The sequence below is a fragment of the Neoarius graeffei genome, chromosome 3 (genome assembly GCF_027579695.1).
Source record: "Neoarius graeffei isolate fNeoGra1 chromosome 3, fNeoGra1.pri, whole genome shotgun sequence".
Classification (NCBI taxonomy): Eukaryota; Metazoa; Chordata; class Actinopteri; order Siluriformes; family Ariidae; genus Neoarius; species Neoarius graeffei.
In genome coordinates, this window is record NC_083571.1 from 16,861,667 (window position 1) to 16,886,815 (window position 25,149).

General features: G+C 39.2%; 1 protein-coding gene across 6 annotated transcripts in view; it reads right to left on the reverse strand.

The window, feature by feature from the left end:
• The window catches only part of trdn (triadin), a 265,042-nt gene extending 242,676 nt beyond the window's left edge, over positions 1-22,366 (reverse strand). For 4 of the 6 annotated variants that reach the window (XM_060916447.1, XM_060916448.1, XM_060916444.1 and 1 more), the window contains exons 1-3: positions 22,027-22,366; positions 13,968-14,180; positions 10,603-10,641 (exon numbers count right to left, since the gene is read on the reverse strand). In XM_060916447.1, coding sequence (XP_060772430.1) covers positions 10,603-10,641; positions 13,968-14,180; positions 22,027-22,033 — 259 coding nt within the window. In that variant the 5' untranslated portion in view covers positions 22,034-22,366. The remainder of the gene's footprint in view (positions 1-10,602; positions 10,642-13,967; positions 14,181-22,026) is intronic. The other 2 variants (XM_060916449.1, XM_060916445.1) reach the window with 1 other exon arrangement.
• Between the last annotated feature and the right edge of the window lie 2,783 nt (positions 22,367-25,149).

Genomic DNA, 25,149 nt, shown 5'->3' on the forward strand with positions numbered 1-25,149 from the left:
GAACGTATCTTTTTTCTTTTCAAGAATTATCACATTTTTCACAGATTGCTACTGTCATTTCACTGGCTTGTTTCCGTTCTCACCGAAAATGACTTTGACATTTTTTATAATGTTTTATGTATCAAATTTGCAAAAAATAAAAATGCTCTGTTTCTCAAAATCTAGTGAATGTGGATAGAATAAAAGTTATTCCACTCAATCTCGTCGTACATGGCTTATAGCCAACTCAGTGCTATGCTATCAGCTCATATATGACTCGATTTCGTGGAATAACTTTTATGTGTGTGTCTGTGTATGTATGTATGTATGTTCAAGTGTTCAAATGATAAAAGGAGCCATGTCACCCTTCCCAGAATCCAGTTTGTTGTTTGTGTTTTGAATGAATCAGCTGATAGAATTTAAAATATAACTACAGTGGTGCTTGAAAGTTTGTGAACCCTTTAGAATTTTCTACATTTCTGCATAAATATGACCTAAAACATTATCAGATTTTCACACAAGACCTAAAAGTAGATAAAGAGAACCCAGTTAAGCAAATGAGACAAAAATATTATACTTGGTCATTTATTTATTGAGGGAAATGATCCAAAATTACATATCTGTAAGTGGCAAAAGTATGTGAACCTCTAGGATTAACAGTTAATTTGAAGGTGAAATTAGAGTCAGGTGTTTTAAAATCAATGGGATGAAAATCAGGTGTGAGTGGGCACCCTGTTTTATTTAAAGAACAGGGATCTATCAAAGTCTGATCTTCACAACACGTGTTTGTGGAAGTGTATCATAGCACGAACAAAGGAGATTTCTGAGGAACTCAGAAAAAGCATTGTTGATGCTCATCAGGCTGGAAAAGGTTACAAAACCATCTCTAAAGAACTTGGACTCCACCAATCCACAGTCAGACAGATTGTGTACAAATGGAGGAAATTCAAGATCATTGTTACCCTTCCCAAGAGTGGTCGACCAACAAAGATCACTCCAAGAGCAAGGTGTGTAATAGTTGGCGAGGTCACAAAGGACCCCAGGGTAACTTCTAAGCAACTGAAGGCCTCTCTCACATTGGCTAATGTTAATGTTCATGAGTCCAACATCAGAAGAACACTGAACAACAATGGTGTGCATGGCAGGGTTGCAAGGAGAAAGCCACTACTCTCCAAAAAGAACATTGCTGCTCATCTGCAGTTTGCTAAAGATCACATGGACAAGCCAGAAGGCTATTAGAAAAATATTTTGTGGTTGGATGAAACCAAAATAGAACTTTTTGGTTGAAATGAGACGCGTTATGTTTGGATAAAGGAAAACACTGCATTCCAGCATAAGAACCTTATCCCATCTGTGAAACATAGTGGTGGTAGTATCATGGTTTGGGCCTGTTTTGCTGCATCTGGGCCAGGACGGCTTGCCATCATTGATGGAACAATGAATTCTGAATTATACCAGTGAATTCTAAAGGAAAATGTCAGGACATCTGTCCATGAACTGAATCTCAAGAGAAGGTGGGTCATGCAGCAAGACAACGACCCTAAGCACACAAGTTGTTCTACCAAAGAATGGTTAAAGAAGAATAAAGTTAATGTTTTGGAATGGCCAAGTCAAAGTCCTGACCTTAATCCAATCGAAATGTTGTGGAAGGACCTGAAGTGAGCAGTTCATGTGAGGAAACCCACCAACATCCCAGAGTTGAAGCTGTTCTGTACAGAGGAATGGGCTAAAATTTCTCCAAGCCGGTGTGCAGGACTGATCAACAGTTACCGGAAATGTTTAGTTGCAGTTATTGCTGCACAAGGGGGTCACACCAGATACTGAAAGCAAAGGTTCATATACTTTTGCCACTCACAGATATGTAATATTGGATCATTTTCCTCAATAAATAAATGACCAAGTATAATATTTTTGTCTCATTTGTTTAACTGGGTTCTCTTTATCTACTTTTAGGACTTGTGTGAAAATCTGATGATGTTTTAGGTCATATTTATGCAGAAATATAGAAAATTCTAAAGGGTTCACAAACTTTCAAGCACCACTGTACTTTGGCAACATCTTCAATTTCATGTGATAGTCTCTGGCTAAGAATGTTGCCACATGGTTGCAGATTGTTTTTCAAACAATCGAATATCGATGGATGCAGAAATGGTGATCCGCTACTTTCCGCAGAGGCCCTTTTAATCCATTTAGACTATAGCAATTTGCCAATGATTATGTTGTTTGAATTTATTAATGAACAACCTGGTACACTTTTCTATCCATTTATAGCTACATGTAATGTTTTGGAACATTCACAAAATAAGTTACATCATATACTCAACAAAAATAAAAACTTTACACTCGTTTCAAAGTCAATAATTTGAACATTTTGGAAAATAGGTTTGAAATAACGATTGTATTCAATTATCTTGTCATTAAAGATGCTATAGCATACAGATCATGTTTGTCATGGAATCGGTTCCACCGGAAATGCGACGACAATGTCCATGATCAAAAACTATGAGTCACAACTTAATGAAATCGTGTCAATATTGGGTGTGTCCTCCATGGGCGTTCACAACTGCGATACAACGTCTCCTCATGGATGATGCGTCTGAACACAGCTTGGGGAATGCGCCGCCATATTTGTACCAACATGGCACCAAGCTCCTGCAAGTTCTGTGGAGGGTTCCTTACAGTCGGCTGTGGTGCCAGTTTGATGGAGACGTGTCTGGAGATTATGGATGGTCTGTCGACTGCATCCCATAACCCTCGCAACGTCAGTGACGGATGTTCCCGTATTCAGCATGCCAATGGCACGTTCAAGCTGAATGTTTGACAGTCGTGGCATTGCAAATTAATGAATAATTAACCATAAAACCTTGTTTTTCTGAGATGACACTCTACTCTGCTACCGTGAGATCAATTGCACGTGTATCAATAGGTCACATCACTTGTGTCATGTGGAAACGTGATTTTAGCGTGCAGTGCTCTCGCACGTGCTACGTAGGCCCGACCAGTAGAATGAATGTGTGACGTAATGCCCTTGACAATGCATTTAAGCATAATCACAACAAGAACTCTTTCAAGAAAAGTTTCTAAACACTATTTGAAAAATAATGAGTGTCAAGTTTTTATTTTTGCTGAGTATATTAGCTATAAACTATCAAGAGTTTTCTCACCAGCCTCTCTTTTTTTTTCTTTCTCTTCATGTCAGAAAACTTTACTGACTGTTTCAAAGCCTGACACTGGAGACTCCTTCCATAAATGTCTTTCCAGAAATCTTCACTGATGATATCAACTATTTGTCTTTACAGATAACTAACAATGATGATACACTTTTCTTTGCTACGCTTATAGCAACACTTTTTCAATCATTTATTATCAGGCTTGGATTACATGACGCATCCACCCTAGAAGTCCTTGTGCATGACTTGTTAATGTTACTACACTTGGAAAAAATATGGCATATTAAAAGATGAGGATTAATATAAGCCTGTGATTTGCATCTGCAGCCAGAATTAATATCAAGAAAATTAACCCATACCTTCTTATCAATGACACTGAGCTTCAGCAGAGTTGTGTTATAAATTGTTATCAGACGCTGGACAAGAATGGAAGAAGGCATGAAAATTTTCACTTCTAGAGGGAGATCTGAGATGCTCTCAGGCACAAGTGATGCGCCACACAAAAGCCACGGCAGAACAAAAACACCTTTCAACTGAGTCTTAAAAGAAGCACATCAAAGGAGTTTGTCTTGGTTGCTGCAATCCTTAACTTTGTGGAGTTGTTTAGATGTTGGGATACAGTGCAACTATGATGAGGTACTAAGCTGCATAATGGATATTTTTTAAATCTTTCCAGATGTAGCCTTCATGCAAATTGTGATCTTGGGCAAATTAAACCGGAATTATGAGTACCAGCCAGAAATATTGTTTAATAGCTTAAGCTAGAGATTACAAAATGATGTATTGTGATACAGTAGGTAGTGTTCATAAAGCTGATGAACACTTATATAACCCCTTCATGAGAACTAATGTACCCTGATAAATATTTGTAAAGGTTTATTGCAGCAGGTCATTGCAACTGTCATCGTGGAGCTCCATACTTAAGAGAATATGATAATACATCAACTTGATTATTGATGGCTTTTGCAACATTACGAGGTATATACGAACGATGTACATGGACCAACACAAGGAACCCGATCGCTAGTGCAAGGCAATGTACCTCAGAAACACTTGACCACCAGACAACGAAATTTGTATCTTATTTACATAAGATAGATGGGTTTCATCCAGTGCTTATTTTTAATTTGCTTATTAAAAAATAACGTGGGATTATTTCCTGAAATATTTTATGGAAAATATTCATGACAATTTCATATAAAACTAGTTAAAACAGTGTTATTAGTCAACTAGTGTATTGGACAATTGACAGTTGTAACCAGACAACTGTTTGACATACAGTATCAAATTTGAAATATCAAGATTGCAGCGGGGCGGCAAGGTGGTGTAGTGGTTAGCGTTGTCACCTCACAGCAAGAAGATCCAGGTTCGAGCCCCGTGGCCGGCGAGGGCCTTGCTGTGTGGAGTTTGCATGTTTTCCCCATGTTCACGTGGGTTTGCTCCGGGTGCTCCGGTTTCCCCCACAGTCCAAAGACATGCAGGTTAGGTTAACTGGTGACTCTAAATTGACCGTAGGTGTGAATGGTTGTCTGTGTCTATGTGTCAGCCCTGTGATGACCTGGCGACTTGTCCAGGGTGTACCCTGCCTTTCGCCCGTAGTCAGCTGGGATAGGCTCCAGCTTGCTTGCGACCCTGTAGAACAGGATAAAGTGGCTAGAGATAATGAGATGAGATGAAGATTGCAGCTCTAACCCTTGGAGATCATATGTTACATTTGGTTGAGGAGGATGTTTTCCAGTAGGTTTTTATTTTTCCCTGAAGGTTTTTATCCTCCTGGTTTTTTTTTTGTTTGTTTTGTTTTTCATAGCAGGCAACATATTGTACATATTGTATGCTTTTTCACCTGAATGATATCTTACTCTGTACACTCATGTAAACATAATTATTGTATAGTTCAATAGCAATTATGAACATCTTTCCTTAGTTTTAGATAATCTAAAAATACCATGGATCCGTATCGATTAGTTCTTATGTCCAATAATATTGGATAGTAACTCTATGGTAATGATGTAAAGTGAAAGCGCTGGTTCACTGCTGTCCAACAGGTACAGCAGTGAACCAGCGCTTTCACTTTACATCATTAGTATAGAGTTACTATCCAATATTATTGGACATAAGAACTAATAAGGCTTATATTAATCCTTAATCCTTATCCCAACATCTAAACAAATCCGTATTAATCCTTATATTAATTTATTATGGTGTGACTCTGCTGGGTGCCTGGTGCACCCAGCAGAGTCACACCATAATAAATGTCGTGGTGTTGTTTCTGGCGCATGGTATGCGGTGTCAAAGACAGGAATAAATAGGTATTCATAACTGCAATGTGTATCTCATTATTGGTATCGCTGTCACAAGACAATATAGTAATTTACTGATGTGAAATATACCGCACTACACAATTTGATCGTTTGTATGCTATCGAAAAGTCAAAAGTCCTTCCCATGCCACATGGCGTGGTGCTGATCTCCATTTCTGTAGCCCTTGGCCTCTCGCCTATTACATAGCTAGGGTTACAGTGGGGAGCTAGTCCTCTGGTAACTAGGAGAGTTTGACTCCCCTCTCACATCTGTATTGCAGCGTGCCTTGCCAGATGGCAGTAGGTACCATTTTTATGATGGTATGACCCAACCACGAGTAGAACTTGCGATCTCCCAATCGAGAGCTGGACATGCTAACCACGAGGCCAACTCGCGGTATCATATCAATAGCAATAATGTCATATGTTATAATATTATTCTATTCAGGTTGATTTTGTGCCCTTGCAAATATTTTGCTCTTACACTCATCAGGAGCACCACTTTTAGGCAGTGACTAAATATTAAAGATGCTTGTCTCAGTTTTGAGACACCTGAGTCAAATGACTTGGATTTAGGTTGACATAAGCATGTCATTATCTCATCTCATCTCATTATCTCTAGCCGCTTTATCCTGTTCTACAGGGTCACAGGCCTGGAGCCTATCCCAGCTGACTATGGGCGAAAGGCGGGGTACACCCTGGACAAGTCGCCAGGTCATCACAGGGCTGACACATAGACACAGACAGCCATTCACACTCACATTCACACCTATGGTCAATTTAGAGTCACCAGTTAACCTAACCTGCATGTCTTTGGACTGTGGGGGAAACCGGAGCACCCGGAGGAAACCCACGCGGACACGGGGAGAACATGCAAACTCTACACAGAAAGGCCCACACCGGCCACGGGGCTCGAACCCGGATCTTCTTGCTGTGAGGCAACAGCACTAACCACTACACCACCGTGTCGCCCCCGCATGTCATTATAGCATCATAAATTTTCATAAAAATGTTATAAATAGACAACACTGTCTATTACTGTCCAGACCAATAAATAAATACACATTGTTCTGATTGTTGGGGATTTGTCAAGTTTTTCATAAAATTATTCTAATATGAACATGGAATATGAACCTCATGTTACTTAATGGTCAGAGAGAATAAAGGCTACAGTAGTCTCCTCCATTTGTCCTCTTGTTACAGTGTAATATGCCAACGTCAAACCTTCATAATGTAGCAGCATGAATACAGCCAGGTTAATATTGATGTTTAGAGTCCCATCATTACTGCCAACAACTTTGTTGGAGGAGGTTATGTTTTCTCCTCCATTTGTTTGTTTGTTTGTTTGTTTGCTTGAATTTTCCCAATGTAACTCAAAAAGTAGTGAACTGATTTGGATGAAATTTGGAGGAAAGGGGAGCCATGGGTCAAGGAACAATTTATTCAATTTTGTTGCAAATCCAGATATGTATGTGGATCCAGGATTTTTTTTTTTTTTGCCTGTTCCCAACATAACTCAAAAAGTAGTGAAAGGATTTGGATGAAATTTGGAGGAGAGGTGGGCCATGGGACAAGGAACAATTGATTAGATTTTGATGCAAATCCAGATCTGTATGTAAACAAAGTAAACATCTGGCTATTCTAATATTTGGCTTGGTGGAGGTATGCACTCTACCGAGTGCTCTTCCAGTTTTATGTTTTGTTTGTTACTTGACAGATCATCTCCAGCCACAGAGTAAAGCCTCTGAAAAAGCAAACCCTACATTAGACAGATCAAAGTGTATCATTCTCCCCCAGTTCAATGTGTTATAGCTCATAAGTGTGTTTCTCCTGAGATGACCACTTAGGCTTTTCGATCAGTGCTCACTAGTGCACTGAGGGGTAAAATTATTTCTTCCTTCTCTGAACAAGAACTAAGGTTTCTGCAACATGAAGGACTGTTTCAACATTTAGTAATTTAGGTTTCTTTATCTTTGGTCAAGACACTGAATAAACGGTCACACTGCTCAGTAACACTAACCCTAACCCTAACACTGCTCAGTAACACTCGAGCTATAAGCTACAGTGCTTCTGAAGGATAATTATTCATATTAGAACTGAATCCACTGTGATAGTCATGTGATATTGAAATCAGTAATTGAAATTTTGAACAGATTGGCATGGGGTTTCAGTGGATTTAAAGTAGCAGTTGGAATAATGAGAGCAAAATCCATGCAGGCTTGAATGATGTCATAATTTTGAAAAAAAAATGGATTTAGGATCTTTACCTTTGAAAGCATCAATGTTCTTTATTCTTGAGTTTTTCCTTGAATCTTGAAAGATGAATTTTATTTGCTCAGCACATTCTACAAGATATACTGTGTACTGTATAAGTGTTACCCTAGTTTCTTGGTGATATTTAGAATTTTTAATTACTCAATTTTTTTGCAATTTTACTAATAATTTTACTAATATGCAAAATAAATGAGGGTATCATCAAAGTTCATAACTGTAGCTTTTGAGCTAATTTAAAAAATAATTTAAGAAAAACTTATGTTGTGATGTACTACCTTTTTATATAGAACCTTTACTTTTTTTGGTTAGTTGGTTGGTTGCCTTATTGAAGCTTTATTAGCTTTATTATCTATATTGTCTTGCTTGGGTTTTCTTACACTGTTCAGGTTTTTGTATTTAAACTCAAAAGGACTTTTTAACCTGAAGAATTTTTTTTTTTAAATTATAAAAGGGAGATGACTATCTATCATTCATTTTGTTTACATAGACACTAATATTCCAAATATGACAATATTCAGAATTTGATACAGGTCATGGAAACAGCATATTCTGTATTTGGTCTTATTCCAAGTTTAGTACTTTCTGATTAATACATGAGGGATATCAAGGTCCTTCCTGCATCATACATGGCACATTTGGCAGCACCGATCTCCGTTTCATAGCCCTTGGCCTCTTGCCTATATTACATAACTAGGGTTACAGTGGGGGGCTGGTCCTGTAACTGCAAGAGTTTGACTCCCCACTCGCATGTGTATTGCAGCATGCCTTGCCAGTAGGCACCATTTTTATGATGGTCTTTGGTATGACCCGACCATGAGTCGAACTCGCAATCTCCTGATTGGGAGGCAGACACGCTAACCACTAGGCCACTCGCTGGTGGGATATGCTGATATTATTTGTGTTTTAGGACTGTTCTTTTGATATGTATACAGAGCATTTGGAATGTGGCAGCTCTGTGCATTGGACATAAAGCAACTGGACAATCAGAGTATGCATGGTTGCATGTAAATGGGAATGTTGGTGGAATATTAATTGTCATTACCTCCACCACCTTTGTTGGAGGAGGTTATGTTTTTTCCTCCATTTGTTTGTTTGTCTGTTTGTTTTCCTGTTCCCAACATAACTCAAAAAGTAATGAACAGATTTTGATGAAATTTGGAGGAAAGATGAGCCATGGGCCAAGGAACCATTGATTAGATTTTGATGCAAATCCAGATATGTATGTCGATCCAGGATCCAAATATGTATGCATATCCAGGATTTTCTTGTGTTTTCCCAACGTAACTTGAAAAGTAGTGAAAGGATTTGGATGAAACTTGGTGCACAGCTTTAGTATTAGCCTACATTCAAGTGATTTGATTTTGATGTTGATTATATGTGGCTTGGTGGAGGTATACACTCTACCGTGTGCCCTTCTCGTTAACCATGTAAACAGCTTCGTACATATTGTCTTTAAAAACCGAATTTTTTTTGTATGTAAGGCATTCATGAGTGATGTTATTTTTCTTTAATTGAGCGCCATCTTTAGGTATTACCAAATGCTTTCATTTTGAAAAAGAAATATTGCATATTGTCATGGATTGTGTGCATTTAGATCCAAAAGCAGGAAGAATTTTCTATAGGTTTAGGTCAGTTGTCATGAAGTGCTTACTGTAGGTATGTCCATTACATGTAGAGTTTTATTTTGGCTATGCTTCTCAATTGTAGATATTTTACTAATGTGGCCATCAAGTAACAGATGAGTATCGAAATTTATATACTGTATGTTTATGAAAGGCACATGTAAGCATCATATAACCTAATAAACACTTTTTGTTATTGTCAAATGCTTTCCTAATGATTTGTATTTCAAGCCAGTTTGAACGATATGTGCCAGATGGATTGACGTCCTGTGACACCATTTGTAAATGGGTTTAAAGAGGTAAAATTAGTTTGTACACAGTAACTATGGATATTTTTGCTTTTAAACTGTAAGAAAATGTGTCGCATCAAGTGATAAGCAAACTGTGTATTAGACTGTACTAGTCATATATATATATTGTATCAGTATGAATGTGTCAATAATCAATATTATAAGCATGTAAACACTAAACATTTGAACAGGTTTAATTGAGAATTTGCTTGAAAGATGATAAGTCTTGTTCGGTGTTGTCATGGACGAGGAAAGGGAGAAAGAGTGGTGAGACATTCATTAATGTGACACTATGTCTGTTATTTATTCCACTGAAAAATGCAAATGCTATGTCATTACCAGCTGTGTTGCACATTATGCCATCATGCAGGAGCTCTAAAAACAGAACTGACTGACAAGAAAGATGACTTGAAGAGCAGGTATGTTGCATACTAACATGATTGTATGTAGAATATTGAGCAGACTACATTATATGTGTGTGTTGAAAGCACGTGTATTTGTTTTGTATAGTATTTGCTGCAGTGTTTTCCAGTGCTGAGCTCTGAGAACCAATTTTTCACACAGTAAGTGGCATATGAATAGCTTGTTAATTATTGAAAACCATAATAAACAGTGTAGGATTTGGAGCTCGTGATTGGAATGCACTGCTCAAAGGCATGGTGTCACACTGAAGAAAAATTATTAAAGTAGAAAGGAAGAGCAGGGAAGACGTCTTTAATGAAAGGTGAAGCGGCTATCAGTTAATGTGCGTCTTCAAATTCACCACAGCGTGAAATGATGGTGACAGATGCTCTCGGTCTGCATGCGCGCACACTCACATGCACACACACACACAAAAGTCAAATGCAGACAGAAATAAAATTATGCAGACAGATACAGATAATGCCAGATACAGTGCGCGCGCGCACACACACACACACACACACACACAGGCAAATATCACTTCACTGCAGGCAGAGAGTCTTTACCAGATAGTAAACAGGGGTCGTCACAGTATAATGTATAGGCTTTTTATTGGATGGCAACAGGATGACACATGGGGATGGACAGGGTGGAAAAAGGAGGAAACTTATTAGAAATGAATGAGTGAAAGTGACTCTTTGGGAGTGTCCCTGGAGCACCGTTTGGGCTACTGGGACTTAATGAACTGTGGGTTAGTCCCAAATAGATCAATGGCTCTGAATATAAAAAAAGGTCTCCACTTTTGAAATATTTGTAACAATGCTGAAGTTCAAGACAACAGACCTTTTCTTTTTTTTTCAAAAAAAAAAAAGTGAGATGACATAAATGAAATATGAGAACCAGGCCGATCTAAGTAAGCAATGACAATTTTCACAAAATCCACCTTCAGCCATTTTGAAATGGCCCAAAATTGTCATCACTACACAACAATGACTGGAAATCATAAACTAATCACCAACTGTCCATCATGTACATAGGTAATATCCATCAAACTTAGATAATCAGTTGGCGATTCATTATCAAATAAGCCCAAATGAAAGATGAGTACAGACAGGACATGCCCTGATCTCTGATTACTGTCGACTAAAAATGAACATGGCCACTGCTGATAGTTGCAGGCTAGTGCAACACTCTATCTGTCTTTATCACTGTCAGTGCTATCAGGACCAATAAAGCTTTCTCCTGACTCCCAAGGCTCGGGTGCGTTGGCATTCTAGATAAACTCCTAGCAAACAAACAACTATCAAGCTTTATCACATTCCCTACTCTCTCAGAATTCTTATCCGAGCCTCACATTACCAGTGTTCCAGAAGCAGATTTACCCCAAGCATGAATATAATAATGCTAATGCCTGCTATTTACATTTTTCTGATTGGTGTGTTTATCATCAGCTCCAGCGACCAATCCACAACAATGTCCTCAGAGCAAAAGAGCACTGCTTTGATAGATAACCACTCAAGAAATCATGCCAACACAGTCCATAGTTATGTTCGGGTTATCAAACTCAATCTTGTGCAAAATTCATATGAATTCTAATCAACTGGAGTTACTGATTTTTTTTTTGTCCAAAGGAAGTTGTTAGGAACACTGTGACATACTGTAGCTTGAGATAATCATTTTCCAGCTAACAAGGTGATGTCCTTAAGAGTTACAACATTATGTTGTACAAAGAACATAATATCTGATGTCCTGAGAAAGACCAAAGAATGTTTTCTTTTATTATTACAGTTGTCCCCCAATGATATAATTTCATAGGTATTATTCATAAAGTTCCCTTAACAAGATGGTGGATCTTGTTGAATTTACAGGTAATATGATTAATGTTTGTTAGCTCATCTGTCCATAAGCTCAGTTAATGAGTTAATAATTACATGAAATTAACTAATTTTCCAGGCCTCTCACTAGAATTGTATATCCTCTTTCATTTCTCACCCAATTTCAGTTCTGATCGATGTTTTGGGTAGATCTTCCCTTGAGGAACAAAAATTGGTGGGTTTTTTGTTGATTTTCCTGTTATAAACAATTTGTTTACAACTTTGTTTATTTTCAGTTAAATTGTATCTCCTCCCTCTGTTCTCAATGAATTTCACTTCTGATTGTTTTCTTTGAAAGAGCTCTTCACTCCACACAAAACCTGGTTGTTGCTTTGTCAAATTTTTGCTAACGAGTTAGCAATTAGGTCAACTTCACAAGTTTTGGGACTTTTCATTAGAATTGTATCTCCTCTTGCAGTTCTCACCCAATTCCAGTTCTGATTGATGTTTTGGGTAGAGCTTCCCTCAGGGAAAAAAAAAAACTTGGTCATTTGTTTGTTGATTTTCTTGTTGTAAACAATTTGTTTACAACTTTGTTTATTTTCAGTTAAATCATGTCTCCTCCCTCAGTTCTCAATTGATTTCAGTTCTGATTGTTTTATTTGAAAGAACTAGACCTTCTGCACAAAACTTGGTCAATTTTTTGTTTGACCAATTTTTATTGTCAATCTTTTGCAAACAAATTAGTAATTAGGTAAACTTAACAAATTTTCTTTTGACTAGAATTACATCTCCTCTCTTATTTATCATGCAAATTCAGTTCTGATCGATGTTTTGGGTAGATCTTCCCTTGGGGAACAAAATTTAGTCCTTTGTTGATTTTCCTGTTGTAAACAATTTATCATGGAGGTTGGTCCTCTCTCGTATTGTCATGTTTCAGTTCTGTTTGATGTTTTGATAGTTATGGTTGTTTTGATGGCAGGCCAGATGGACTACTACATCCTTGATGTTCTGTTTTTTCCTCCAATATACTGTCAGAAACAGGGGTACAGTAGGAGTCCATTTCTGTCCCCCATAGTACAATCTAGATTGGTGCAATGGTACAATCTAATGTACCCCCTAGAGCTCATTATTGGACCTCGAGGTGACTATTTGTACCTTTTTAGGGCCAAAAAGGTACATATATTTTCCCAAGTAGTATATCAATAGTACAAAAAAGTACCTTAGAGGGTACTGCCCCAGTGACAAGCCATTGTACCTCTAAAGCTACAATAATGTACTTTATTTTCTGATCGTGTATGCAGAACCTAAGGAACTTCAGAAACCAAAGTTGCTCTTCTTTTATTGACTGTTACATCTCAACACTAACTGTTGTTTGGTTGTCCCTCTAGAAGAACCTCTACATGTTCTATGTAGAACCTGAGTTGTTTCAAGAGAGTGTTTAACTATCAGAAGTGGTTCCAATGAGAACCATTTTTGTATCCAAGGAAGCTTGACCAGAATGATTTGGAGAACATTGGCAAATCTTTCTTTTAGAAAATGGTCCTGACTTGAACAGCACACTCTTTAAAAAAAGGGGGGGGGGGGGGGGGGGGGGGGTTAGTTTTTGGATGGTTAATCTTTTTACCATTTTCTGAAGATCTTTTGTATTTTTCTGAAGAGGTTCTCCTTGGAATGATTTCTGAACGGAAAACCCTATACTGTTGTGTTCCTCATTGAATATTAAAGCAGTCCATCCAAGGAATGCTTTAAAACCAAATAACTTTTTGAGGGCAATGACCCAATTATATAACATCAAATTACAATTATAAAGTCCAGTTACATAAAATCCAATGCTGCAGAAGCCAAGAAGGTTCATGTTTAAAAAACAGAGTCTGTTACAGTATCTTCCCATGTAATTGGTTTGGTTCTTCTTCTTTAGGATCACTCTAGAGCTTCCATGACACTTTATCCAGCTATTGTTGCTTGGCCATTGATTGTTAGCTGGGCGGCAATTTGAAATTGTACAAGTCTGTACAAAATTGTCTGAATTCATATGAATTTGCACAGAGGGGACTGGACAGTGAGGCCTACATTTGAACCAATATAGTAAAGAAGAAAAGAAGATCTGCATCTACCTTCCAGGCTCTTGGTGTCCACAAGGTCAAAAACAATGATGGCAACTGCAGACCAGGTGATGATGAGGGCCAGGACCAGGACCCAGGCCACGGGGGAGCTGAAAGTGGTGTACAGTTCATCTGTCATGGTGCGTTTGGACACTCGTGCAGCTGGAGCACTTGACTCACCTCCCTTGCTCTCAAGGACAGTGGTGGTGGTGGATGAGGTCCGTGCTACAGAAAACAGACAGGTCTTTAGAGTTAAGCCAGGTTTAAAATCACTGTATGTATTTTAGGGGTACGGACAAAAATCACAAATTGTAAAATAATTTTTTGGTCATAAGTTGAGATCAGTGGAATAAGGCAACATGTTCACCTGCAACCAAAAGCAGGCAAGAATAAAATTCTTGAATTGTCATTTTTTATTATAATCTCAGAGTTTGACTGCTGCTGTTTGGTTCATCTAAAAGCCACCAATAGGACAATGAATATGAGGATGAGGATGAGAATGAGGCAAATCTCACAGCTATAAATACCATAGTGGTAATGGAGAAATGAAAACAAAACATGTTACTATGTATAAAAATATCCATATTCCCTTAAGAATATTATTATTCTATCCACATTGACTGGATATGAGTGATCACACACGCTGATTGGCTACTATACTACTAGGCTGTCAGCTCATATGCTGAAAGTAGAGAAAAACAAAATGGCAGGGCATGTTGCTGAACATGTTAGGACTAGGACTGTTTTGGCCTCTAGAGGCCGCTGTTATTTCCTTTTCATGTCGTGTTCATTTTGGCCTCTAGAGGCCGCCACTGTTCCTGTGTTTTGAGTTTGTGTTAATTGCCTAATTATCTTCACCTGTGTCCTTAATTAGTTTGTCTATTTATACCCCTGAGTTCAGTCCTCTTGTCACGGAGTCTTTGTGCTGTTATGTTTATCTCCAGTTTCCTTTGTACTGTGTTTTTTGATCTTCTTAGCTTTTGTATTTTTGCACTTTGCTTTTCTTTTGGATTATACTCTTTGGTTTTTTTTTGTCTTTTGTTTTGCCCTGTATATAGTGTATATAGTTTAAATAAACCTTTTGATTCTTTTTCTACTTCCGCCTCACGCCTCTGCATTTGAGTCATCCCCCTGGTGGCCTAGTGGGGGTTTGCTGGATTATCACACCAACGAACCAGGTTCGAATCCCAGCAAAACCCTAACAGAACAAACCGAGGATGAAATAAAAACTCTACTTGAAAACAAAACCCCAAAAATTATTATCAAGTATTTAAAAGAAACAGAAATAGCTACAAGAATATAGTTCCCCCCCTCCCCCCAATATCTTCTGTTCCACACTCCAGCCCGGTCGGTGGCGGTAATGCAGCTTTAAGTTGGTTTGCCAACCACCAAAAAAACCCTAAAGAATAAGAAGAACCCCCCCCCAAAAAAAAGCAATAAAATATGGCGTAAAAGTATTTGATGGTAAGAATGTATCTTTTTTTATTTTTCAAGAATTATTATTCTAGCCTTTTTCACAAATTGCTACTGTCATTTCACCAGTTTGTTTACATTCTAAACTGAAATTATTTTGTTAGATGTTTTGTATAGTTTTTATTTATTGAATTTGCAAAAAAAAAAATGCTCTGTTTCTCAAAATCCAGTGAATGCGGATATAATAAAACAGTTATTCCACTCAATCTTGTCATACGGTACATGGCTTATAGCTGACTCAGTGCTACGAGCCTCGTCAGCTATCACCTCATATATTACTTTATAACTGTTAATTAGTCTGTAAAGCATCCTTGGGTTGGTGGAAGGCTCTATATAAATTAAACTTGTTGTTGGAAGCTCACAAAGAATGTTTCTGTTTATGCAAGCCCATTTTCTACATGAGTCAGGATTGCACTGATTGATGACATAAGTGGAACGTAGCCATTTTCTTTTATCACAGGTATATCATGAGAGTCTTTAATGTATAATCAGATATGGAGTACACATTATTGCAGAGTCTGTTATAAAATTCAGTTATGACTTCATTGGGATCATTTAAGACAGTGTGCCAAGTAATAATTTTAAAAGACCATTATTTCTGGTTGAGAGTATGCTGTGCGCATTTTGGCTGCTGCTTCTCACCGGAGCTTTTTATTTTTCTTTTTTTTCCCATTTGTATTTCTTTTTGTGTTTGTATAGTTTGATGTTTGTTCTTTGTTTGAATGTTCTCTGTTTGAATGTTTTGTCTGCCGGTTGTGGCGTAGCTCCGGACCCAATTTTGGGTGTCGGTTTCCTTCAGGCCTTAGTCCACCACGAGTGATGCCTGTGCTCCTCGCTATGAACTGCAGTGAGCTCATTGCTCTTTTTAACATCAGGGTTGTCCAGCGCTCTGTGCAGCGGTTCTTCTGTGCTTGCTTTGTGGATCCATGGCGTGATGCTCCGAGCGATGTTGCTTGGTGACGTCGCAGCGGCTGTGTAGGTGGTGTGGGACATACCTACATGCGCCTTTTGGTGGGACTGTGGGTAGCTCCACCATTGAAATTACATCCTGACCCTCTTTTGGTGGATTTTTTTTTTTTTTGGTAATTGTAAAGTGACCTTGGGTGTGAGAAAGGCGCTGTTTAAGTTGAACTTATTATAATAATTATTTATTATTGTTCTCACTTATATTTTGGGACTGGATGTTTGTTTTTTTGTCTTCATCCACTGTTTTGGATTGACAGAATACAGAAACAGTGTCAAATGAATAGGACAGCACTGATATATCAGGGAGGAATTGTTAAGATATTTCCAAGGTTACTGAAAAGAAAAATGCTGCTTTTCTATCAGTAGGGAAGATGTATTGATGTGGCTGTTTGTCAAAAGGCCAGCTCTAAATGGATATAAATCTGAAGCACAAAGCAGGCTGAATTGTCACTCGGTGATTCCTTACACAATCCACACATGACCTTTGTAAACACTGTTCCTTTTACAGAGCACCTTATTGATTTGGTCCAATAGGATCTAATTTTAGTCTGAAGCAAGGATTGATTCTTGGATGAGCCATTGTGATTCTGTGTATGGTTTTTCTCCAGTGTGATATGCTGCTCATCTGTTCTATGTCTATGAGAAGATAGAGCGCTGCTTGGTGCCTGAGATGACCTGTGGAAGATAAAATCAGCCTACCATGCCTTTCAGACTACATCTGCTTTAGCTAAAGGGATGTGTGTGTGTGTGTGTGTGTGCGTGTGCGCACATGTGAGTGTGTGTATACTGAGCTCAGCCCACCTGTCTCAGCCCTTCACAGTACACTGTGTTGTCACTTTGGGGATTAGATAAGCTCTCTCCAGTTGCTGACTCAAGAAAGTCATTTGCTGAGCTTCCACTGTGCTCACTTTGCTAAAAAACAACAGATAGCCTTCAGGGACTATTATGTTTTTGCATGTGGGATCAAAAATGGTGTCCGCAGATCAAGTGGTTGTGTAGTAATGAAAGGTAGAGTCAGTGATTTTGGTTCAAGGTAGCGGAGGAAAAGTGGATTTTGACATGAAATTTAAACATATACAAAAATGACTTGTCACGGTTCTAACTAGATCTACTGCATTTCAGATATAAGGTCTAGAGTCTGATGCAAGCTCATGGATCTTGTTTTTCCTCCAATTTGTAGAGCCGGAGGAACCTCTGAGACCAAATTTTCTCCCTTAAGTACCAGATCAACTAAAACCCTAAGGATCCTTTGGTTGTTCCTCTGTAAAACCAACTAAGGGTGTGTTCGAAACGGGAAAAATGCTGCCTCAGGAGGATGTCTAACAAGATAGCGAGGCATCAAGGACCACTCAAAGCTGATCAAGCTCTCGTTTCCTGGCTTCTAAGATGCTTTCAAAGTGCACCAAATTGAAGGTAACATGGATGCATCCTCGGTGCTGCCTAGTACCTATAAATCTCTGCAGCAGCTCTTTCAAGCAACAGAAAAAAAAAGGCAGTGGACTGAACTTCACAGCAAAGTGAATTCATATATAAATATAGGTTTTAGGGCTTTTTTTTCCTCTTAGATTTTTCAAAAGTTCCTGAGAATTAAATACTGTACCATCTTATAACCCTGTGACTGTAACCAAATAAGTTTGTTTGATATGATTTGTGAGGCTTCTGTTAGCCAACTAGTGAACTCACTGGTTTAGTTACATGGTGTGCTGACATCACAGGTTACCACAAATGCTATCTTAAAAGGCCATTCAAAATCAAATGTTCTTCGAAGATGCCTTTAGTCAAAAGTCTTGCCGAATGAGACACCTGCAGTGAATTTTATGGCAGTGAAAGAATAAGGCAGCAACCTTCTGTTTCCAATGTAGCATAAATGTTCTTTGGAGGACCACTTCAACAAAGAATCCAAGCAAACTCTTACCTATCCATGATTTGGAGGATCAAATAAAATATTTATTTTCAAAAGATTCTTTGGGGGGGATAATGATTCAAGCTTTCTGAAGATGTTCTCCTTGGAACCTTTTCGGACAGGGAAACTGCTATTGGATTTTACATTTAATCTTTAAGTGTTCTTTCAAAGGGCAAACCAAAGAACTCTTCAGTGTTCTTGTGTTCTTGTTAGTGTTGTTGTCAAGACCACCTAAACCATGACCAAGTCATAACTAAGACCAAAGTGTATCAAGACCGAGACAAGACCAAGACTTTGAGGGACTGAGACCATGTCAAGACCAAGGCAGGGCAAGACTGAGTCAAGACCAGATCAGTGGGTGTGAAGGGGGGCAGGGTAGGGGTGACGGCCATTAATAGTAACGAAAATTTTGAATTAGCAGCGAGTCATGTTATTGGTTGCATTTGAAGCAGGAAGTTTTACATCCAATCACAGTAACAATGTTCACAAATAAATCAGACAATACACAAGCAATTTAATAATATCCCTGCTGTTGTGGTCTTGACCAGTCTTGAAATAAAATCCAGAGTTCTCTATGTCTGAGACCAAGACAAGAAATGCAGTCAATTCTGAGACGAGACCAAGACCTTCAAAAAGTGTTCTTGAGACCGGTCTTGAGACCAAGATCTGTCTGAAGTACTACAACACTAGTTATTGTAGTATAATCCACTTTCTACATCATGATCCTCAAAGGGACAAACAGAAGAACTCTTTAGAACCTCGTGATTTACCAGAATATGATCACCAAGCACCAATCCATCCATTATCCATAACCGCTTATCCTGTGCAGGGTCACGGGCAAGCTGGAGCCTATCTCAGCTGACTATGGGTGAGAGGCAGGGTACACCCTGGACAAGTCACCAGACCAAGTCACCAGGGCTGCCACATCAGAGGTGGACAAAGTATCCAACTTAAGTAATTAAGTCAAAGTACAGATCCCACTGGTTAAATGTTACTCCGATACAAGTGAAAGTTGTCCAGTCAAATTTTTACTTAAGTTAAAGTACTGAAGTACTTGCTTTTAAAAATACTTAAGTATTAAAAGTACAGGCGGCACAGTGGTGTAGTGGTTAGCGCTGTCGCCTCACAGCAAGAAGGTCCGGGTTCGAGCCCCGTGGCCGGCGAGGGCCTTTCTGTGCGGAGTTTGCATGTTCTCCCCGTGTCCGTGTGGGTTTCCTCCGGGTGCTCCAGTTTACCCCATAGTCCAAAGACATGCAGGTTAGGTTAACTGGTGACTCTAAATTGACCGTAGGTGTGAATGTGAGTGTGAATGGTTGTCTGTGTCTATGTGTCAGCCCTGTGATGATCTGGCGACTTGTCCAGGGTGTACCCTGCCTTTCGCCTGTAGTCAGCTGGGATAGGCTCCAGCTTGCCTGCGACCCTGTAGAACAGGATAAAGTGGCTAGAGATAATGAGATGAGAAAGTACATTTTCTGTCAATGCATTGTTGTATTATTGCCACAATGCTTACAAAACCTAATGCAAAGACAGAAATGTGAATTCACAAAATGAATGCATGCTGTGTCATCATGGTTGTTTGAGTGAAACTCCACCTGACATGCTAGCAAACCCTTTTCAAACTTGAAATCATATTGGGTAGCTAATGCTACTAGAAAAGAAACATCTCTACATTCTGTTTATTTGGCAAGATTATGCTAAAACATTCCTGAAAGGACTTCAGATAAGTTAATGTTATTCATTTTAGCATAACTCTGTTTTTACATGCTAACTAACAGTGTCCGAGTTAACTAGTTATGTGTTAATATTAGTTGTGGACAAGGCAATGGCAACTTGGTGGGCAAATCCATAGGAAGTCATTTGACTAACCAGACCGTATAGGTACACTTGCAACATTGTCGCTAGCTCTAAAAGCACATACAACTTCGTTGCAAGCTTTCTCTTGGAATAAAACATTCATATATCTCAATAAGCTTCCGCAGGTTGGGCGGTGAGTTTTTATAGGCTGTGATGTGGTTCGTTTTCAGCAAACAAAGCAAACATTTAAAATGAAATGAATCTTTAATCCTTTCAGAAAACTGAAACGTGGGTTCTAGGTATGGCCATGAGTGTGTGCATTTGCCAGAAGAACCGCCTCCTTCCATTCTGCCGTCAACTGATCATGTTAAATAATACTGCTGAGAAATCACTGAACTTGATTTTATACAGTCTATGGATGTGATGTGACCCTAGTGATTACTGATAGGCTGTCTCAGTGTCACCTGCAAAAAAAAAAACGATCACGTTTTAGAAAAGAAACGAAAAAAATATCCACTTTCAAAGCTGTTTCATAGTAACGAGTAACGAGGACCTTGACAGAAATGTAGTGGAGTGAAAAGTATGATATTTGTCTTTCAAATGTAGTTAAGTTAAAGTCACAAGTCTCCAAAAAAAAAAAATACTCGAGTAAAGTACAGATACTCAAAAAGTGTACTTAAGTACAGTACTCAAGTAAATGTACTTAGTTACTATCCACCTCTGTGCCACATAGAGACAAACAACCATCCACACTCACAGTCAATTTAGAGCCACCAATTAACCTAACCTGCATGTCTTTGGACTGTGGGGGAAACTGGAGCACCCAGAGGAAACTCACGCAGACACGGGGAGAACATGCAAACTTTGCACAGAAAGGCCCCTGTCGGCCACTGGGCTCGAACCCAGAACCTTCTTGCTGTGAGGCGACAGTGCTAACCACTACACCACTGTGCTGAGCACCAATCCAAAATGCAGGAAAAGAAGCTGTAAGGACCTCCTATCTCCTTATCTCATCCTAAATCCCAATCATAACCATTTCCAATTTTTGATCCAAAGGTTGGATGTGATAAGTTTAGAGACCATGTTGGCAGCCTTATGTGATTACCTGGTACTTGTATACTAATTCTGTCACTGAGACAAGGGCAGGAAACAACAGACATCCTTGTCCTTGTGTTGAGATTTATGGCAGCTAATATCAGTCTAGAACTTTTGGAGGGACCAAGTCAGCAGACAGACAATCCCCTATTACTGTTCCCTGAAATACTGACATTTTAAATAGAGCTTATTTACATCTGTCTGACTGACAGCTTCTCCTGTTAAATCAGAATATCAAATTCAGTTTTAAGTCTCCACAACAATAAGCTATTTCACGCAAGGCTGAAATCCATTTAGTAGTCTTTCATCATCATAATAATTGCTTTTGAAAGTAACTTCATCACCAGTCAGGAAAAATAGCTTTTGAGAAGTTTTCAAAACTTATTTTGAAATAGCTGCCCAGAAATTGACAGGATCCCCCCACCCCTCAGAGCATTGAAAACCTTTTGCAGTCTCTTTAAAAAAAGAAAAAAGAAAGGAAAAAAGCACAATACACTTACTGTCCTATCTGGAAATGAAATGCTATCACCTATCCATAGAAGAATACAATTCAGTTAAACTGAATTAAGAAGTTATATTTCCTCTCAGACAGATTGAGCCATAATTCAATTGTTAGCTATATCTGAAAATCCTTTATGGTCTGCATGTTTCAAAAGAGTATAACAGACAGCTGATGGGATATGTGATATGGAGTATTTTTAGCAGCCCTCAATCATGAAATTCCTCCACAAAAGCAGTCTCTGAAATGGCTCTACTTGTCCCAGCATTGTCTCTAGTGTTGATTAAGCCATTCTCAAACCTTTAAAGCACAACTGAAACATAAAAACGTGAAGACTATACCTTCCATCTCTGCCGTGATTTGGTGAAATCCTAATCTTAAGAGTTAATCAGATGTAGTTTTCCAATGGAAGGTGAGGACTGTGTCTTCTGTTAGTGTCCCAAAGAGAAAGTGGCGTTCCTGCCAGGACCTGGACCTCTTGTAAGGCCTCAGATGATGAAGCCTGTCATATCAAGTGATCCAATTAAGTTAAAACAAATCTAAAAGCTTCTTTGGGCCAAACCTTCCAGAACTACTTCTGAACGTACCAAAGGGGTAAAAAAAAATTTAAAAAAGATGGTAGCCACTAAATCAGTTATCCAAACCCTCCGGTGCACCTTAGATTGTTCTTAGGTGCTGATCAGAATGCACAGGCCACAGAGGGAGGGCCCAAGTGTAACCTTATCCCTGAGCAGTTTGAGGAGTTTATTCTTAGAGCCCATAGCACGAATGGTATTCTGCTTTGCCTTTTAAGGTCAGAGGCGTGACCTGTGAGCTGCATCTATCAGCTATTAGCAGAAACACAAGCAAAGGATTCAGCAACACAAACACAAGGTTTCGGTTTTACTGTTCGAGAATCATGTCCTCTGCTTGCACCTCATGAAATTGGTATTTTAAAAGGTCATATCTGTTGTCCTGGACAGATCTCCACAAAGGTCATGGTTTTAGATCAAACACCCTCCAAAGCTTCTACATTCATGTTTTCTCCACAGGAGGCGTTATCTCACTTATACCATGGCCACCTATTAGTGTTCAAAGTCGTAAAATCAGTGTATTTGTAAAGCTTATTATTCAGTGTTATGAATTATTCAGTGACTATGGTGAAAATTATAGAGGAGGTTGAAGAAAGGAATGTAAGTCTAGAGTTCCTGATGCATTCTGCAAATAGGAAGTTTAAAATGAATTTATATATTTTTATATTGCGAGTGTTTTACTGGGAAATACACCACTGGTATTTTTCATACAAGCTACATCTGGGACATGGAAAACCAAAACTGTGACATCAATCTCTATATGTCACTCATGAGGAAATTGATGAATTGTTTTGATAAATTTGGGTACTTTTTTGTTTGTGTCTATATAATAAAAAGAAAATCACACACTGGCTTGAAGATATGAAGTTTATCTTCTCATTTTGAAAAACTTGCATTTTTCATGTAAAATAGTTCACGGATCTGAGTGACATATTTAAATAATATTCGCTGGCTTTGAGTGGTATATCAGATATATTCCATTCAGCTAACATGATATTGAATGAGTCAAAGACGAGTTCAGTATCATGCTAGCTGAATGGAATATATCTAATATACCATGAAAAAAGCCAGCCGATATTATTATTATACATACACATTCGATGGAACAATTTATAGATTTTACAAAAAGTTGGAAAAGTCTCTATCACTTTTTTCACCTCCAAGTAGAACTTTGACAATATTTCAGCTATTGCTATCTTTTCCAGTTTTTCAATGTCTGTTGGTATGTTTTTCTCTTGTAAATATACATGAAGAATATCTAATGAAGTTTTAGTAGCCTTTCGGGTGTTCAACGCGTCTTTCTCTTTCAAAATTCTCTTAAAATCTGCCATTTTTCATGATGCAAACTTAGTGGCCATGTTTGTTTACAAATTGTCACAGTTGCTCGCTAGCACAGAAGTTTTACGTATAATACGTATCTTATGGCATTTTCAATTCACTGTGATAGTTTACTGTGGGAGCCACTGGCAACCAAAGAAATGCTTCTGCGCATGTGCAGCAGAAAACTCTCACTGGATATTCGCATCAGCTCTGACGTGGGACGTCATATTGTCTTGACAACCATGCAATATCGTAAATCATATTCAATGCTCATTCTCCATTGGGAAGAGTGATGTAATACATGTAGGATAAGCGATATGATAACAATATTGCATGCAATCAAACCAAATGAATGAAACCCACTAGAAGGGAATATAATACATGTTTTTATTCCATTGAAAAAGTGTCCTGTATGTATAATAACTTCAGATATTTCACTCCAATGACATCACTTCCAGTGTTTTCCCACTAACTAGACGTGTTGTCAAAATGGCGAACCAGTACAAAATTAAATTTTTTGATTAACTTACATTTTTTCTGTGAATGTGTCCATATAATATAAAGAACATTACATGGTCGCACAAAGACATGAAGTTTATCTTCTCCTGTTGAAAAATATTTCGCTTCGCTCATTTGTGATATGTACATTCACCACTCAAAGATAAACTTCATATCTTCAAGCCATCATGTAATATCCTCAATATATATGTATAACCCTGTGGCAGCGGGGGCGTGGTCAAGCGCCGGTCTGTGACAGGAGGGCGGAGCCAGGGAAGGTGAGTGGCAGAATCACTACACCTGACGGTAATTAACCTGTGTTTGTGTGTCTTCCCAGTAATCGCGCCCTATTTAAGGAGGCAGAGGGAGAGCAGAGGAGAGCTCTTCCCGGGACAAAAACACAGCGTGTGTGTGTGTGTGTATTTACCAGAATAAAACGGTGTTGTTATACTGAAAAGTCTGGCAATAAAAGCTGATTCGTACCTGAAGCTTTGTCCTGCCATCCTCTGTGCTCCACCCACACCTCAGAGAGCTCTACAGTGGTGCTGAAACCCGGGAGAAAGGTGGAGCACCAACCCCGCAGCCCCATGGAATCCTCCCCATTCACAGACCTGGTCCACGCCCTCGCCACGGCTCAGCAAAGCCAGCACCAGGTGCTCATCACGCTCCAAAAGGAGCAAGAGCGGCGCTTCGAAGCCCTAGTGCTGGCCCAGCAGGAAGATCGCGAGGCATTCCGGCATCTCCTCGCGTCGGCGGGGTCCACCAGCGCCCCGGCCACGGGCCCGTCTCCCCTCACTGTGACCAAGATGGGCCCGCAGGACAACCCCGAGGCGTTCCTCACATTGTTCGAACAGGTTGCCGAAGCCTCGGGGTGGCCGATGGAGCAGTTCGCGGCACGCCTCCTCCCCCTCCTGATGGGAGAGGCGCAGCTGGCCGCGCTAAAGCTCCCCGCCAACCGCCGGCTGGCCTACGCGGACCTTCGCCGGGCCGTCCTCCAGCGCGTGGGGCGCACACCAGAACAACAGCGCCAGCGCTTCCGTGCGCTGCGGGTGGAGGAAGTCGGCCGGCCATTCG